This window comes from Anomaloglossus baeobatrachus, chromosome 4 (assembly GCF_048569485.1).
Source record: "Anomaloglossus baeobatrachus isolate aAnoBae1 chromosome 4, aAnoBae1.hap1, whole genome shotgun sequence".
Lineage (NCBI taxonomy): Eukaryota > Metazoa > Chordata > Amphibia > Anura > Aromobatidae > Anomaloglossus > Anomaloglossus baeobatrachus.
Window position 1 is genome coordinate 216,868,843 of NC_134356.1, and position 15,216 is coordinate 216,884,058.

At 46.0% G+C, this 15,216-nt stretch overlaps 1 protein-coding gene across 1 annotated transcript in view; it reads right to left on the minus strand.

Moving 5' to 3' along the window:
• Positions 1 to 15,216, minus strand: part of CDHR2 (cadherin related family member 2) — a 195,614-nt gene that overhangs the window by 132,731 nt on the left and 47,667 nt on the right. Inside the window, exons 5-6 of the mRNA XM_075344655.1 lie at positions 12,943 to 12,993; positions 11,446 to 11,535 (exon numbers count right to left, since the gene is read on the minus strand). Of these exons, the coding sequence (XP_075200770.1) occupies positions 11,446 to 11,535; positions 12,943 to 12,993 (141 nt within the window). The remainder of the gene's footprint in view (positions 1 to 11,445; positions 11,536 to 12,942; positions 12,994 to 15,216) is intronic.

Here is a 15,216-nt window from a genome sequence, read left to right on the forward strand (position 1 = left end):
GCAGTGGAAGGAGGAGAGCAGGGAGTACAGCATCAGTGGAACAAGGAGACGTCAGGACAGAGCAGCAGTGGAAGGAGGAGAGCGGTGAGTACTTGGGGTTTTTTTTTATATATATATGAGTACACGGTGGTCAGAGGCCTGGAGTGGGGAGGCTGCATTATACTGTACATGGAGGCCTGGGGTGGGAAGGCTGGATGATACTGTACATGGAGGCCTGGGGTGGGGAGGCTGCATCTGTACATGGAGGCCTGGGGTGGGGAGGCTGCCTGATACTGTACAAGGAGGCCTGGGGTGGGGAGGCTGCATGATACTGTACATGGAGGCCTGGGGTAGGGAGGCTGCCTGATACTGTACATGGAGGCCTGGGGTGGGGAGCCTGCATCTGTACATGGAGGCCTGGGGTGGGGAGGCTGCCTGATACTGTACAAGGAGGCCTGGGGTGGGGAGGCTGCATGATACTGTACATGGAGGCCTGGGGTGGGGAGGCTGCCTGATACTGTACATGGAGGCCTGGGGTGGGGAGGCTGCATGATACTGTACATGGAGGCCTGGGGTGGGGAGGCTGCATGATACTGTACATGGAGGCCTGGGGTGGGGAGGCTGCATGATACTGTACATGGAGGCCTGGGGTGGGGAGGCTGCCTGATACTGTACAAGGAGGCCTGGGGTGGGGAGGCTGCCTGATACTGTACATGGAGGCCTGGGGTGGGGAGGCTGCATGATACTGTACATGGAGGCCTGGGGTGGGGAGGCTGCATGATACTGTACATGGAGGCCTGGGGTGGGGAGGCTGCATGATACTGTACATGGAGGCCTGGGGTGGGGAGGCTGCATGATACTGTGCATGGAGGCCTGGGGAGGCTGCATTATACTGTACATGGAGGCCTTGGGAGACTCCATTATACTGTACATGGAGGCCTGGGGAGGCTGGCAGCATTATTATACATGGAGGCCTGGGGAGGCTGGCTGCATTATTATACATGGAGGCCTGGGGAGGCTGGCTGCATTATTATACATGGAGGTCTGGGGAGGCTGGCTGCATTATTATACATGGAGGCCTGGGGAGGCTGGCTGCATTATTATACATGGAGGCCTGGGGAGGCTGGCTGCATTATTATACATGGAGGCCTGGGGAGGCTGGCTGCATTATTATACATGGAGGCCTGGGGAGGCTGGCTGCATTATTATACATGGAGGCCTGGGGAGGCTGGCTGCTATATTATACATGGAGGCCTGGGAGGCTGGCTGCTATATTATACATGGAGGCCTGGAGAGGTTGGCTGCATTATTATATATGGAGGCCTGGTGAGGCTGCATAATAAACATGAAGGACACCTTATACATTGAATATAGAGGTGTAATATACATAGAGGTCTATGAGGCTGCATTATACTGGAGGTCTATAGGGCTGCATTAAAATGGAGGTCGGGGGGGGCTGTATAATACAAAATGAAGGGACACCTTATACATGGAATATAGGGGTGAATTATACATGGAGGAGTATGGGGCTGCATAATACCATCTGAAGTTTTATGGGGTTGTGTTATAATACATATAGGACTATGGGGGCTACATTATAATATATGGAGGACTATGGAGGCTACCTTATACATGGACTATGGAAGTGCATTATAAAACATGGAGGACTATGTGGTGCAGTATAATATATGGAGAACTATGGGGTGAATTTTAATACATGGAGAACTATGGGAAATGCATTATAATTGAAGGGCTACTTTATACATGGAGGATTATGGGGGTGCATTATAATATATGGAGGGCTATGTATCTGCATTCTAATATATGAAGGGTTATGTGAGACCCTTTATACAATTATTTGGAAGGCTATGTGGGGGCTGTTATAGTATTTTGAGAACTTTATACAGGGGGGACAAAGATACAAGTATGGGATGGAAATGTTTTGTGCTGAGGGAAAAAGGCTCTTTCCCTCAGCAGCCAACTTTCCCATGCTCTGCTATACATCTCTCAGCACCCAGCTTTCCCATGTTCTGATATACATCTCTCAGCACCCAGCTTTCCCATGTTCTGATATACATCTCTCAGCACCCAGCTTTCTCATGCTCTGATATGATAAAGCTGGGTGCTGAGGACAAGATAAATATCAGAACATAGGAAAGCTGGGTGCTGATAGAGGGATTTCAGGGTGCTGTGGGTGAGAGCCAAGTGTCAGCGTCATTATCCTGTACCCCGAGTGTCAGTGTCATTATCCCTTACCCCATACCTCCCAACCGTCCCGGATACAGCGGGACTTTCACGCTTTACGTTGTTTGTCCCGTTGCCACGATCGGGACGGCCGGCTCCCGGGCTCCGCCCACCCACTCTCTCTCCGCCTCCCTGCTTTTCCCTCCTACCATCCCAGTAGACGTGGCATAACAGAGAGGAGCGCTGCCTGTGCTGCTGCTGGTACAGTAAAATCTCCCCAGCGCTGATTTCCCTCCCTCCCCCCCCCCTCACCCCCGGCCGGAGCCTCTCTGTGCGGTCGGCCGGCCGCCTGTCTGTGCGGGCGCCCCCCTGCCGCCTGTCTGAGCGGGCGCCCCCCTGCCGCCTGTCTGTGCGGGCGCCCCCCTGCCGCCTGTCTGTGAAGGCGACCGGCCACCTCACTGTGTGGGCGACCGGCCGCCTCACTGTGGCTCCCTGCGTGTCCATGCTGGAGGCCCGCCGGCTGCCTGCGTGTCCATGCTGGAGGCCCGCCGGCTGCCTGCGTGTCCATGCTGAATGGGTGTGGATGGGGAGTGGATATGGGCGTGACTGTGAAATGGGTGTGGTTAGGGGGCGTGGCCTAAAAATTTGCCGCGGCGCGCTACGCGCGCCGCAAACTTTGTCCTTCTTTTCCTTCTTTAAAAGTTGGGAGGTATGCCTTACCCCAAGTGTCTGTGTATGTGGAGGGGGGGCCCAGGTCTAAACTTTGCACCGGGGCCCATCCAACTCTAGTTACGCCACTGATCACCACCATAGCAGAATGTCCAAAAATTAGAAAATCGAATCTTGCCCTGCTATGAGTAGATATAGATCTGCAGCAACATGTGGAATATTTCCATGTTATATTGATATGAATATGGAAATAAACACAGCACACAACAATCACCGAATGACGCATCATCAGTGACAGGAAACAACTGTTGTGCTGTATTAAGAGAAAGGAGCCCATTTCAGCCCTTGTTTTGAAAACCCCATTTGAATTAATAGAATTCACATTAAAAAATGGTGAGTGGCGTGGTTTTTTTTCATTTTTAAAAGAACATATCCCATATTGCTGTGGAATACATTTTAATACTGAGCACCATCTACTTTGATTGAAAAGCCGCACCAACACCTTACCTTTGCCACCTTTCACTTATTTTGTAATGTTTACCTGTCTGGTATACACAAATTGCATACACCATTTTCAGGCTTCTTTACTTTTGCAACTTGCAGGCTATGCTAATTTTCCCAGTCACTTTTTAAATTTGTTGAGTAAAAAGAAAATCTTCTCAACATACTGCTGAAATTAATAGTTTGGATGCAGATTTTGAAATCTGCAGCACAATTTTTATTGCAAATTAGTTGTGGATTTGTTTCGGATTTTGTTCTTTGAGTTCAATAGGGAAGACAAAAATCATAAGAAAAACAATAATTGGGTTGTTTGTAAAGATTACCTATGAACCCACAGCAAAATCCACAAGTCCATTAAGCTTAAATAAAAACAAAATATTTGAAGGCCAATTCATTGAAGTGTTTACACCAGAATTCTGGCATAAAATACCTTAATAATTGCAATTTTTTTTAAGTTGTGGAAACATTTTCGACGTTCAATGTTTTCCTGTCAGTCCCATCCAGCAACACCAATATGGATGGAGCATGGCAGGATGGGATGGGGTTATACTCACCTATCAACTCATGATTCGGGTGGTGTAACTCCAGTTTCTGAGTAGGTTTCTGCTGAAAGCGCACAGCACTTGTAAGATGCACCTAATTCAGGATTGTGCCGCTTAATGATTTTAGTGCATCTTTCTTAGGCCTCTGTCACACGTTCGTGCCTCTGGTACGTGTTTGACAGTTTTTTCACGTACCGGACACACGTGCATACGTGGACCTATGTATTCCTAATGGTTTGGACACGTAAGTATTTTGGAACGGAACGTGTGTCCGTTCCGTGCTTCCGTTTGTCCCTGTGTTTCTCACGCCGACATGTCCGATTTTTCTCCGGCATCACGGGTGTCAAATGGCCCGCACCCGTACCACACGGATGTAGTATGGATGTGGTCCCGTGTGATACGCGCCGGAGTTAGTTTAAAATAAAAAAACCACATCCTCACCTCCATAAGCCCTGCAGAATCTTCCGCTGCAAACAGTTGCTGCCGACCGCCGCTCATTATGAGTATGTTAAGGAGGTGGGCGTGATGTCACGGGCGCTAATCTCCACCCCTCCGCTCAGCTGGAAGCAGCATCAGTGGGGGAGTGGGCGGGGCTAGAGCCGAAGATCAGTACCCTGGACAGCAGCATCTACCACGTGAGTATGTAAATTACCGGATCTCCATGTGTTATCGCAGATAGCACACGTAGAACACACGTGGCCCGCACGTACCGGAGAAACGTACTTACCACACGCAACACGCAGGGAAAATACGTGTCTCGCGGCACGTGCGTGATTTTCACGTGAGTGTGACAGAGGCCTTAAGCAGTCTTGTTATTAGGATTGGTGTGCCTTAATGTCACCTAAGACATAACATTAAGACTGCGGTGCCATAATGTCCCCTAGCACTTCCTTGGAAATTTTCCTTATTGCACCAGTCTCTGTGCACACTCAGCCTACAGCAGTGATGTGCGGTGAAGATATGTGACTCCCACTGCAATCACAGGGCGCAGAAATGAAAGGGAACCTGTCACTTGCAATATGCACCCAAAGCCACGAGCAGAGTGTGCTAATTTGCTATTCAATTCACCAGCGGTGACGCGCGTACCTGTGTTCACTGTGACCTCTCTTCTAAATGCTCCACCACTTCCAGTCATGCACAGTAGACTTCTCTGAAGCCAGGACGTATATGACCGGAAGTGCCGGGGTATTCAGAAGTGCGGTCACAGCAAACACTGGCACGCTCGGCACCGCTGGTGATGCTGCATTGAATAGCATGTTAGTACACCCCTGTGGGTGTACTAACATGCTAAGAGACTAGACGGGGAATATAACATCCTTGGGACTAGTCCCCGCGTCCATTAGCATAAGATAAAAGATCTTTAGAAATACTTTTTCTAAAGATCCCTTTATCTATGCTACTGTATACAGGGACGGTTAGGCAGAGATTAGCAATATAGACCCAGAACTGCTCGTGGTTTTGGGTGCACATTGCACCTGACAGGTTCCCTTTAAAGTTCCCCTCCAGCGTTTTTTTTTATTTTATTGCTGGAGTGGTGCTTCTAAGTTCCCTAACTCTACTCTTATACTCACCTTACAGAATGTTCACCTTTTATCATTGATGCACCTGTCAATCTCCAGTGGTTTTTGACCTGCCTGATTGCTCCAGTGTTTCATGGAGCACTCCGGATGTCACTCTTCAGTACATCTCTATGAGAGCCTCATTCTGGCCTTGTTCTGTCTTTCTAAAGGCCCAGTCACACTAAACAACATCGCTAGCAACATCGCTGCTAACGAACAACTTTTGTGACGTAGCAGCGATGTTGCTAGTGATGTCGCTGTGTGTGACATCCAGCAACAACCTGGCCCCTGCTGTGAGGTCGTTGGTTGTTGCTGAATGTCCTGGACCATTTTTTAGTTGTTGCTCTCCCGCTGTGAAGCACACATCGCTGTGTGTGACAGCGACAGAGCAACAACTAAATGTGCAGGCAGCAGGAGCCGGCTTCTGCGGACGCTGGTAACTACGGTAAACATCGGGTAACCAAGAAGCCCTTACCTTGGTTACCCGATATTTACCTTCGTTACCAGCCTCCGCCGCTCTCAGCTGTCAGTGCCGGCTCCTGCTCTCTGCACATGTAGCTGCAGTACACATTGGGTAATTAACCCCATGTGTACTGTAGCTAGGAGAGCAGGGAGCCAGCGCTAAGCGGTGTGCGCTGGTAACCAAGGTAAATATCGGGTTGGTTACCCGATATTTACCTTAGTTACCAAGCGCAGCATCGCTTCCACGCGGCGCTGCTGGCTGGGAGCTGGTCACTGGTTGCTGGTGAGCTCACCAGCAACTCGTGTAGCCACGCTCCAGCGATCCCTGCCAGGTCAGGTTGCTCGTGGGATCGCTGGAGCGTCGCAGTGTGACATCTCCCCAGCAACCTCCTAGCAACTTACCAGCGATCCCTATCAAGTTGGATCGTTGTTGGGATCGCTGGTAAGTTGTTTAGTGTGACTGGGCCTTTAGACTTGCATTGAGAGACTGTGACGTAACTTCTGACTTCCAGCCAATCAGAAGTTACTGTCAAAAGATGACGACCAGATAAAAGGTGAAAATGCCAGAGGGTGAGTACACTGATGAACAAAAGTGTAACAATGTTTTCAACTTTTAACTTTCTGGTTCCATATCTCACCGTCCACTACAGCATTGAGCGTGATACTACCAACATTTTATAGACAATCATTTTTTATATCTGATACATAAATTTGACTTGCAATTATTTAGCATATGATTAGTTGTGCAGATTCATGCCATGTAATTGCATTGTTACTGTTCTGCTGCAAAAAATCGAAATTAAACTTTTTATTATTTTGTTAGTATTTTGTAAGTCCACCTTTAGCATTCACCACTGCCTGAATCCTTCTGGACATGCTTTCAAACAAATGTAACCATGTCTCAACTGAAATTTGATCCCTGGCTCTTCTACATGATCCCAATGTTGGTGCATACTGGTCGACTCATTTGGGTTTGCATACAGCTTTTTCTTCAACTCTACCCACAAGTATTCGATTGGGTTGAGGTCTGAGGACTGATGAGTCAAATCCAGCACCATTATATCATTGTCACTCAACCATTTCTTCGCCACTCTCGATGTATCTTCCAGGACATTGTCCTGCTGAAACACGATGTCGTCCTTTTTATACCCATAGTACTCGAGTGTATGAAGTAACTTGTCTTGTTAGATACTCCCATATATTTCAGAATTAAGACCAACATTGATCCTGGTCAAGTATCCAATGCCTCTGGCTGTAAAACAACCCCTTATTATTAGACTTCCTCCACTGAACTTTACAGTCCATTCAATTTCTCGATCTGTTAGCCCCTTTGTTCCTTGTTTCTTCCAGACCCATTTGCACTTATCAGAGCCTGTCTATTGACTTTTGTCTTATTGCTCCAAATCACCTGTTTCCAATCTCCTACTGTCCACTTTTCATACTGTTTTGCAAACTCGAGATGCTTCTTATGATGATTGAAGTCGAGGCTTCTTCACCTTTTTCAGGCCATTCTGGACTTGTGTAACTTGCTCCACATGGTACTGGCATGGACGTCTGTGATCTCACTTTTATGAAGCATACGAGCCACCTCAACTTGCGTGTTTGTCACATCAGAACTGATAGACTTTGTTATGAGCCGACTTGTTGACTCCTATATTTTGCCTGGACATCCACCTCTTGGCTTTTGAATGGATAGATGGACTTTATTTCATATTCTTCCAATTGTCATGGCAGTTACATGATGTAGTTTGGCAAGTTACTTGGCCGAGAGACCGCTATCGATGAGCTGGATGATGATGCTGTTTCTCTTTCTTGGGAATTCTTCTTCATGGCTGCTCTTCAATCTGACCTAGTGAACTTTTGCTTGGGAATCAACCTAATACACACTGAGCTATTAGGGAATGTGAGAACAGTTTGTAATTTGTAGTATTCTAAAAGAAAAAGATTTTTCCAACACCAGGAACAAAACCGTAACAATGCAGTGACATGACAAATATCTGCATAACTAAACATATGCTAAATAGTTGGAACTCACATTTATCTATGAGATAGCCAAGATGATTGTCTATAAAATGAAGGTAGTCTCGTACTCAAAGCTGTAGTGGATGGAGAGATATGGAGCCTGAAAGTCAAAAGTAAAGGCCCAGTCACACACAACGACTTACCAGCGATCCCGAAAACGATGCGACCTGATAGGAATCGTTGGTAAGTTGCTGGGAGGTCGCTGGTGAGATGTCACACAGTCAGACCTTACCAACGATACAGGAACGATACAGGTCGCAGTAGCGACCTGTTTAACGATCTCAGCAGTCACTGTGACCCTGTCACACAGTGTCAAACACAGCGATGTGTCCTGCCCAGCAGGACATTGCCTTTGAAGAAAATGGCCTGGACCATTCGGCAACAACTAGAGATCTCACAGCAGGGGCCTGATCGCTGGTAGATGTCACACATAACGAGATCGCTAATGGGATCGCTACTGTGTCACAGAAACCGTGACTCAGCAGCGATCTCGCTAGCGATCTCGTTATGTGTGACGGTACCTTTAGAAACCTTTTTACCCTTTTACTTGTCAGAGTATATTACAAGTGGGAAGGACTTGAGGTTGAAAGCAACACTTCATCGCTGAAAAATAAAAAATTATAGAATGGTGCTTTATATGAAAAAAAATGTCATCAGTGGAGGCCAAGTGTATAGACATTGGCAGCGGACTAATGAAGCAATGCAACAAAAGAACTAGAAGTAGGGAGAAAACATTTTTTATGTTTTTATTTTAATGTTTTTTTTACCACAGGGATATTTTCACAATTTGATGAGGATTCCTCACGAGACTACGACATGTGTAAGCAGGCCTAATTGGGAAGTACGTCAAGACCAAGTGTTTTAAAATTAGTATGAGATTCTTCGGCAAAGAAATAATTTGAAATGTTAGCTTAAAGGGGTTATTGGCTTTCACAATGACTTGTTAGAAAGATCTTGCAAAAAAATATGTTTATCACATGTCAGACCACTGCTGTCATCCCAAGAGATTAGTGAGAATCTGTGGGAGAACCAAAACTGTAAATACAGTGGAACCTTGGTTTACGAGAACAATCCATTCTGGGAGTGTGCTTGTAAACCAAGTTACTCATCTAGCAAAGCAAAATTTCCCATAGTGCAAGCTCAGACAATTCGTTCCACAACTTGTTCAATGTCCCATCCTGGTCCCCTATTGTGCCATTCCACACACGCAAAAACACGCACAAACACACACAAACACACATATTATGCTCACCTTACCTTCCTTTCCATCGCCGGCCTCCTAGTTCTTGCAGTTCGCCGGTACAGGATGTGTATCGGGTAACCATCGCGACCGATACCGGAGCATCCGCTGTCAGAGCGCTGACGTCAAAGGCAGGAGCTGCTTGCCTCTGATTGGTCAGCGCGCTGCCTTTGAGAAGCGGCTGACAGCAGAAGTTCCTCTATCGTCACGATGGTTACCCAATATACATCCTGTACCAGCAAACTACAAGAACCAGGAGGCCGGCAAGGGAACGGAAGATAAGATGAGCATAATATGTGTGTGTGCGTGTGTGTTTGTGTGTGTTTGTGTGTGTTTGTGCGTGTTTTTGCGGACTGAAAGAGCAGGTCAGAGCGCGTTGAAAGTACGGAACCGGAAGTGTGTGCGGTGAGTATTTGCTCATACAGCAAATCTTGCTCGTAAACTGAGAGACAAATTTACAGCAAGCTTTGCTCGTATAGCGAAAAACCCGCACACCAAGTTACTCATAAACTGAGGTTCCACTGTACTCAATTTTCCAACAATGCTATCTGATACAAAAGCATTGCATTACACCTGTTTTGCCTCTCCTTGTTTTATTCAGTTGATTGAGGTTCTGAATCACTGATGTCACAAAGAGATTTTTGCAGACAACACCTACTGTCATGGCATCATCAGGAGCTGTGGAAACAACAGATTCTGACACTCTGCCTGCTAACTTCTCTGTGGTCTGTGATCAGCGCAGGGAGATGCGGGCATCGACCAACAGGCTTAGGCAAGCTAGCAAGAGTTATTCTCTGTTGGGCTGCTTCTTACTCTCTTTGATCACCTGCTGTGGGGGAGCCAGTCACATTCACTTCCCTCCTTTATATGCTGGCTGGACTATTCCATTAATGCCAGCTATAATTCACCTATACTGGTCTGGTAAGGTGCTGTGATCCATACTTACTGGTGGTTGTTGTGCATTATGGCTGTGGGCGGTTGTGGGGTTAACCCTTGCTGTCTTTTTATTGCTATCTTCCTGCTCTTGCTTTTCTCCTTAGGGTACCTTCACACTTTAGCGATGCAGCAGCGATCCGACCAGCGATCTGACCTGGTCAGGATCGCTGCTGCATCGCTACATGGTCGCTGGTGAGCTGTCAAACAGGCAAATCTCACCAGCGACCAGTGACCAGCCCCCTGCCAGCAGCGACGTGCAAGCGACGCTGCGCTTGCACGGAGCCGGCGTCTGGAAGCTGCGGACACTGGTAACTAAGGTAAACATCGGGTATGGTTACCCGATGTTTACATTAGTTACCAGCGCACACCGCTTAGCTTTGCTCTCCTAGCTACAGTACACATCGGGTTAATTAACCCGATGTGTCATGCAGCTACATGTGCAGAGAGCAGGGAGCCGCGCACACTGCTTAGCGCTGGCTCCTTGCTCTCCTAGCTACAGTACACATCGGGTTAATTAACCCGATGTGTAATGCAGCTACATGTGCAGAGAGCCGGAGCCGGCAGCACAGGCAGCGTGAGAGCTGCGGAGGCTAGTAACTAAGGTAAATATCGGGTAACCACCTTGGTTACCCGATGTTTACCCTGGTTACAGCTTACCGCAGCTGCCAGATGCCGGCTCCTGCTCCCTGCTCACTTCATTTCGCCGCTCTCTCGCTGTCACACACAGCGGTCTGTGTGTCACAGCGGGAGAGCGCCTTTGAAGAAAACGAACCAGGGCTGTGTGTAACGAGCAGCGATCTCGCAGCAGGGGCCAGATCGCTGCTCAGTGTCACACACAGCGAGATCGCTAATGAGGTCACTGCTGCGTCACAAAAAACGTGACTCAGCAGCGATCTCGGCAGCGATCTCGCTATATGTGAAGCACCCCTTAGTCTCTTACTGTTTGTTCTTGTGAGTTTGCAGTTTGTATCAGTTTTGGTTTTCCTCTGTCTGCTTTAATCTGTGTTACCTTCACACTCCTATCCCTTCTTTGCCTGGGAGGGTGTAACAGATTAGATCTGGTCAGGAGAATAGCTACGCAAGGGACTCAAGCATCTCCACCAATAGGGGTTATCCTGAGGTTAGGGAAAGCCTAGGATTCCCTAGTGTGAAGGACATTATAGTAGCCCCCTGTCAATTGCTATTCTGCAGTCACATTGTGACAGCAGATTCCCCTTTATTAACTGATGATTCTCTAATGGGGAATGTGAAAACGAATTTTCTATACAACCTAGTAAACGCATCTAATGTTTTAAGATAACCAGTCAACCCAAAAATTCACTACTTGCCCTAAAAAACATCTTTTGCTTACCTCTGCGACCTCTACTGCGTAAGGCAGGCCATAAAATACAGGTGCATTATCATTGCAGTCTCTAACTTGAATGAATAATGGTTTGGTAACCTTAAAGATAAAAATCATGTAATCAGCTGTCATACATTCCAAAAGACAGTGACCGCATTTTTTTGACAAAATTTTATTGCGAAGGTGACAGACTACAAAGACTACAAAGACATTGCCAAACATCAATAGTCTATAATTCAAAGGGGTTTACCAGGATAAATAGAAATTTGGCAATGTCATATAACAACAAAACATGCCATACTTGTCAGGTCAGTTCCATCACTCCTGCATTGTGACCCTATTACTCTGTTAGTTTTTGTTTAGTCTACATGGGTAGACCGCTGCAGCCAATCACTGACCACAGCGATCTCTTGCTGAAACTAATGAATGAATCTAGTGGTCATGTGAATACTGCAGGGAAATATGGTGTGACAGGCACATCATCAGGTAATTAACAATTGTTATATTATTTTATAACATTTACTACCTTCAGCCAATCATTTATTACATAGTGAAACTGAAATGACAAAGAAAGGGGGGGGCGCAGATGGTGTCTTATCCGGTGGTGTCAGAAAGACTAAAACTAGATGCACTAACCTGGTACTGTTGTGTTATAGACACTATAACCATGTGTTGAGGATTGCTGCTGCAGATCAAAAATCTCTACTGTGTGACCAGCTTAATGGAGGTTTTCTGTTATAAAAGATTGCATTGGAGGAAATGGAAGAAAAGGGTTAATCCGCACTGCCAGAAGAAGATCACAGAAAATCAATAGGGATTAAGATGTTAGATTTTATTGTTCGACGCATTTTGGAGCCATAGACTCCTTTTTCAGAAAAAAAAAAAATAATATACATTACTGATTTTTGTTCCTGAAGAAGGAGTCTATGGCTCCCGAAACGCGTCGTACAATAAAATCTGATCTCTTAATCCCCATTGATCTTCAGTGATATTCTTCTAGCAGCGCAAATTAACCCTTTTTTCCATTTCCTCCAACGCAATCTTTTATTACAGAAAACCTCCATTAAGCTGGTCACACAGTAGAGATTTTGGTTAGCCATTTTTGGAGCTAGTGTGAAAGTTGTCATTGTAAACAACAAAATGACAAATATACAATAATTGGCATACCAATATTAGTCTTGATCTGTGACCTAGCTGCACTTACAGTATATTGATAAGTTACACAACTGTTTCAATTACTATATAAACAGCCTCAAAAACAGGATTTTAACTTTTTGGTATGCTGTCAATCAACATCTGTTAAGCTTATTTGTATCACAAACAGATGGCAAAAATAGTCTAAACTGCCCTCTTTGGCTATCTGATTGTGACCTGCTTTACTCTGTGGTTACATTTTTCAGCCTTCCAAAAAATAGGGAAGATGCATAGAAAATATCAGTTGCCGTTCCCAAATTTAAATACGGTAAATGCAGTATCAAAAGAATGTAAGACTTCTAAAGGACTTACCAATTCTAATATGTCAGCTACTGTCTGGACGACACTAAGTTGTTGCTTGCTCTAAAGAGAAAGAAACGAGGACATTAATTACACCATTACTTGTTTGCATTATATCATCGCTGGGGGGGGATTTTTAAAACATTTAATATAACACTTCAGCTAAGTCTTGGATATCCTGATTTCTCATTCCAAATAACCATACACTTAGGAAACAGTAATGTTGGTAAACCTCCAAAAAGAATACATTTCATGCATATTTAGGGAGTCTGTCAACAGGTTTTTGCTATGCAATTTGGCAATGATTTTGGGAATATGAGAGCCTGATTCCAGTGATACAAGTACATCTCAATAAATTATAATATCATCAAACAGTTAATTTATTTCAGTAATTCAATACAAAAAGGGAAACACATATATTATATAGAGTCATTACACACAGAGTGATCTATTTCACGTGTTTATTTCGGTTAATGTTGATGATTATGGTTTACAGCCAATGAAAACCCAAAAGTCATTATCTCAGAAAATTAGAATATTATATAAGACCAAATGATTTTAATCTCAGAAATGTTGGCCTACTGAAAAGTCTGTAAATGCCCTCATTACTTGGTCAGGGCTCCTGTTCCACGAATTCCTGCATCAATGCAGCGTGGCATGGAGACGATCAGCCTGTGGCACTGCTGAGGTGTTATGGAAGCCCAGGTTCATTTGATAGCAGCCTTCAGCTCGTCTGCATTGTTGGGTCTGGTGTCTCGCATCTTCCTTTTGACAATATCATATTGTACACATACAGGCATATGTACGTATGCCTGTATGTGTACATGTGTGTGCATGTGCATGGGGCCCACTGAAACTCTTTCACCCGGAGCCCACAAAAACCTGTAGACGGCCCTGCCTTAGAGCCACCTATTAAATGTAGCTATTATAAATAAAAAATAATATCAATCCCTTAATATGCTTTGTTACATGACTCAGGATAACAAGCCAAAACAAAAACTACATTTGCATACGAGTAATTTAGGGTGTTTGCCACTCATCAGTGCAAAGCAGGATATCTGCTTAGGTTTGGTGAGAGGCACATGACTGGTGGTCTAAGAGGCAATATTTTCCTTGTAAAGTGTACCAAGCCATCTTCCCCTATCTCCCCTCAGTTATTTGCATATACCGTAGTATCGTTATCAGAAATTCATGGCTTGGGATTGAACTAAATAATAGAATCATAGGTAACATGTTCTGGTAGAATAAAGATTGAAAAGCCATTTGAAAGTTCTTGCATTCAATTTGGGGTTATAAACAAAGGAAAGAGTTAAATAGCATGCTGACGTGTAACAATTTGAAGACAGTACAGAGTGCATTATAAGGAGTAGATCGATGTCTGTTGACACATGGTGAGGTTTTAATATTAGAGAGTGTAGGTGTAGCGCTCCACGGGGCAGGCGGTTAAACCTACTCATCGCCGGGCCGTTTCAGGTCGGGTCAGGAGTTGTCACAGGGTGGCCTTAGCCGGTTCCGTTGCCCCGAGGCGTACAGTTAAATGGTGGGGGGGGGGAAGCAGGGTATTTTGAAAAGAGCTTATCGTGATGAAGCCACTGCCGGGTTCCTCTCCGGGGCAGCTGTTAAGGTAGCCGGGATGGTATCGCTCCCCACAGGCAGAGCGGGCCCCGGGTGGATGAAGAAGGTTATAATGGCTGTTGGCGCCTAGGCGCTGGGCAGTGGTGCCGGTTAGGACAAGCCAACACAGTCTCTGCGGGTTCAGGGTGTAGTTTACTCACAACTTTAGCTACCAGCCTGGTCCCACTGGTCACTGCCGTGATGGGGTCCGGCCAATCCCAGATCCGGTAAGGGGTCACCACCAGCGTTATGAAAAGAGAAGGAGAGAGAATGTCCTATTTCTAGGGTGTCCCCCTCCGCAGTTAGGTACCCTGGCTGAGCTCCCACTCCAAGCCAACGGGCCCAGCAAAGTCCAAGTTCTCCAGAGATGTGTTGTCAGAACTATGGTCCTGACGGGTCTGACTGGCCATGATGTGCATGTGTAGTGCCTATTTATACCCCAAGTGGAACCTATCCCCCCCAGGTGGCTGGTTTCAGTGACCGGGAAGTCCATGTTCGTATGGCCACCCCCCTGCCTACCCTGAGCCAACCTACTCTGTGTGAAGGTTCCTAGTCTGAGTGTAGTGTGTGAATGTGGAACACCGGTGATTAACCCCCTCGTTACCTGAGATAGATAGTGCACCTTGATTGGGGCGCAGTAACCTTTGGCGACCAGAGCCTCAGGGGTGCCAC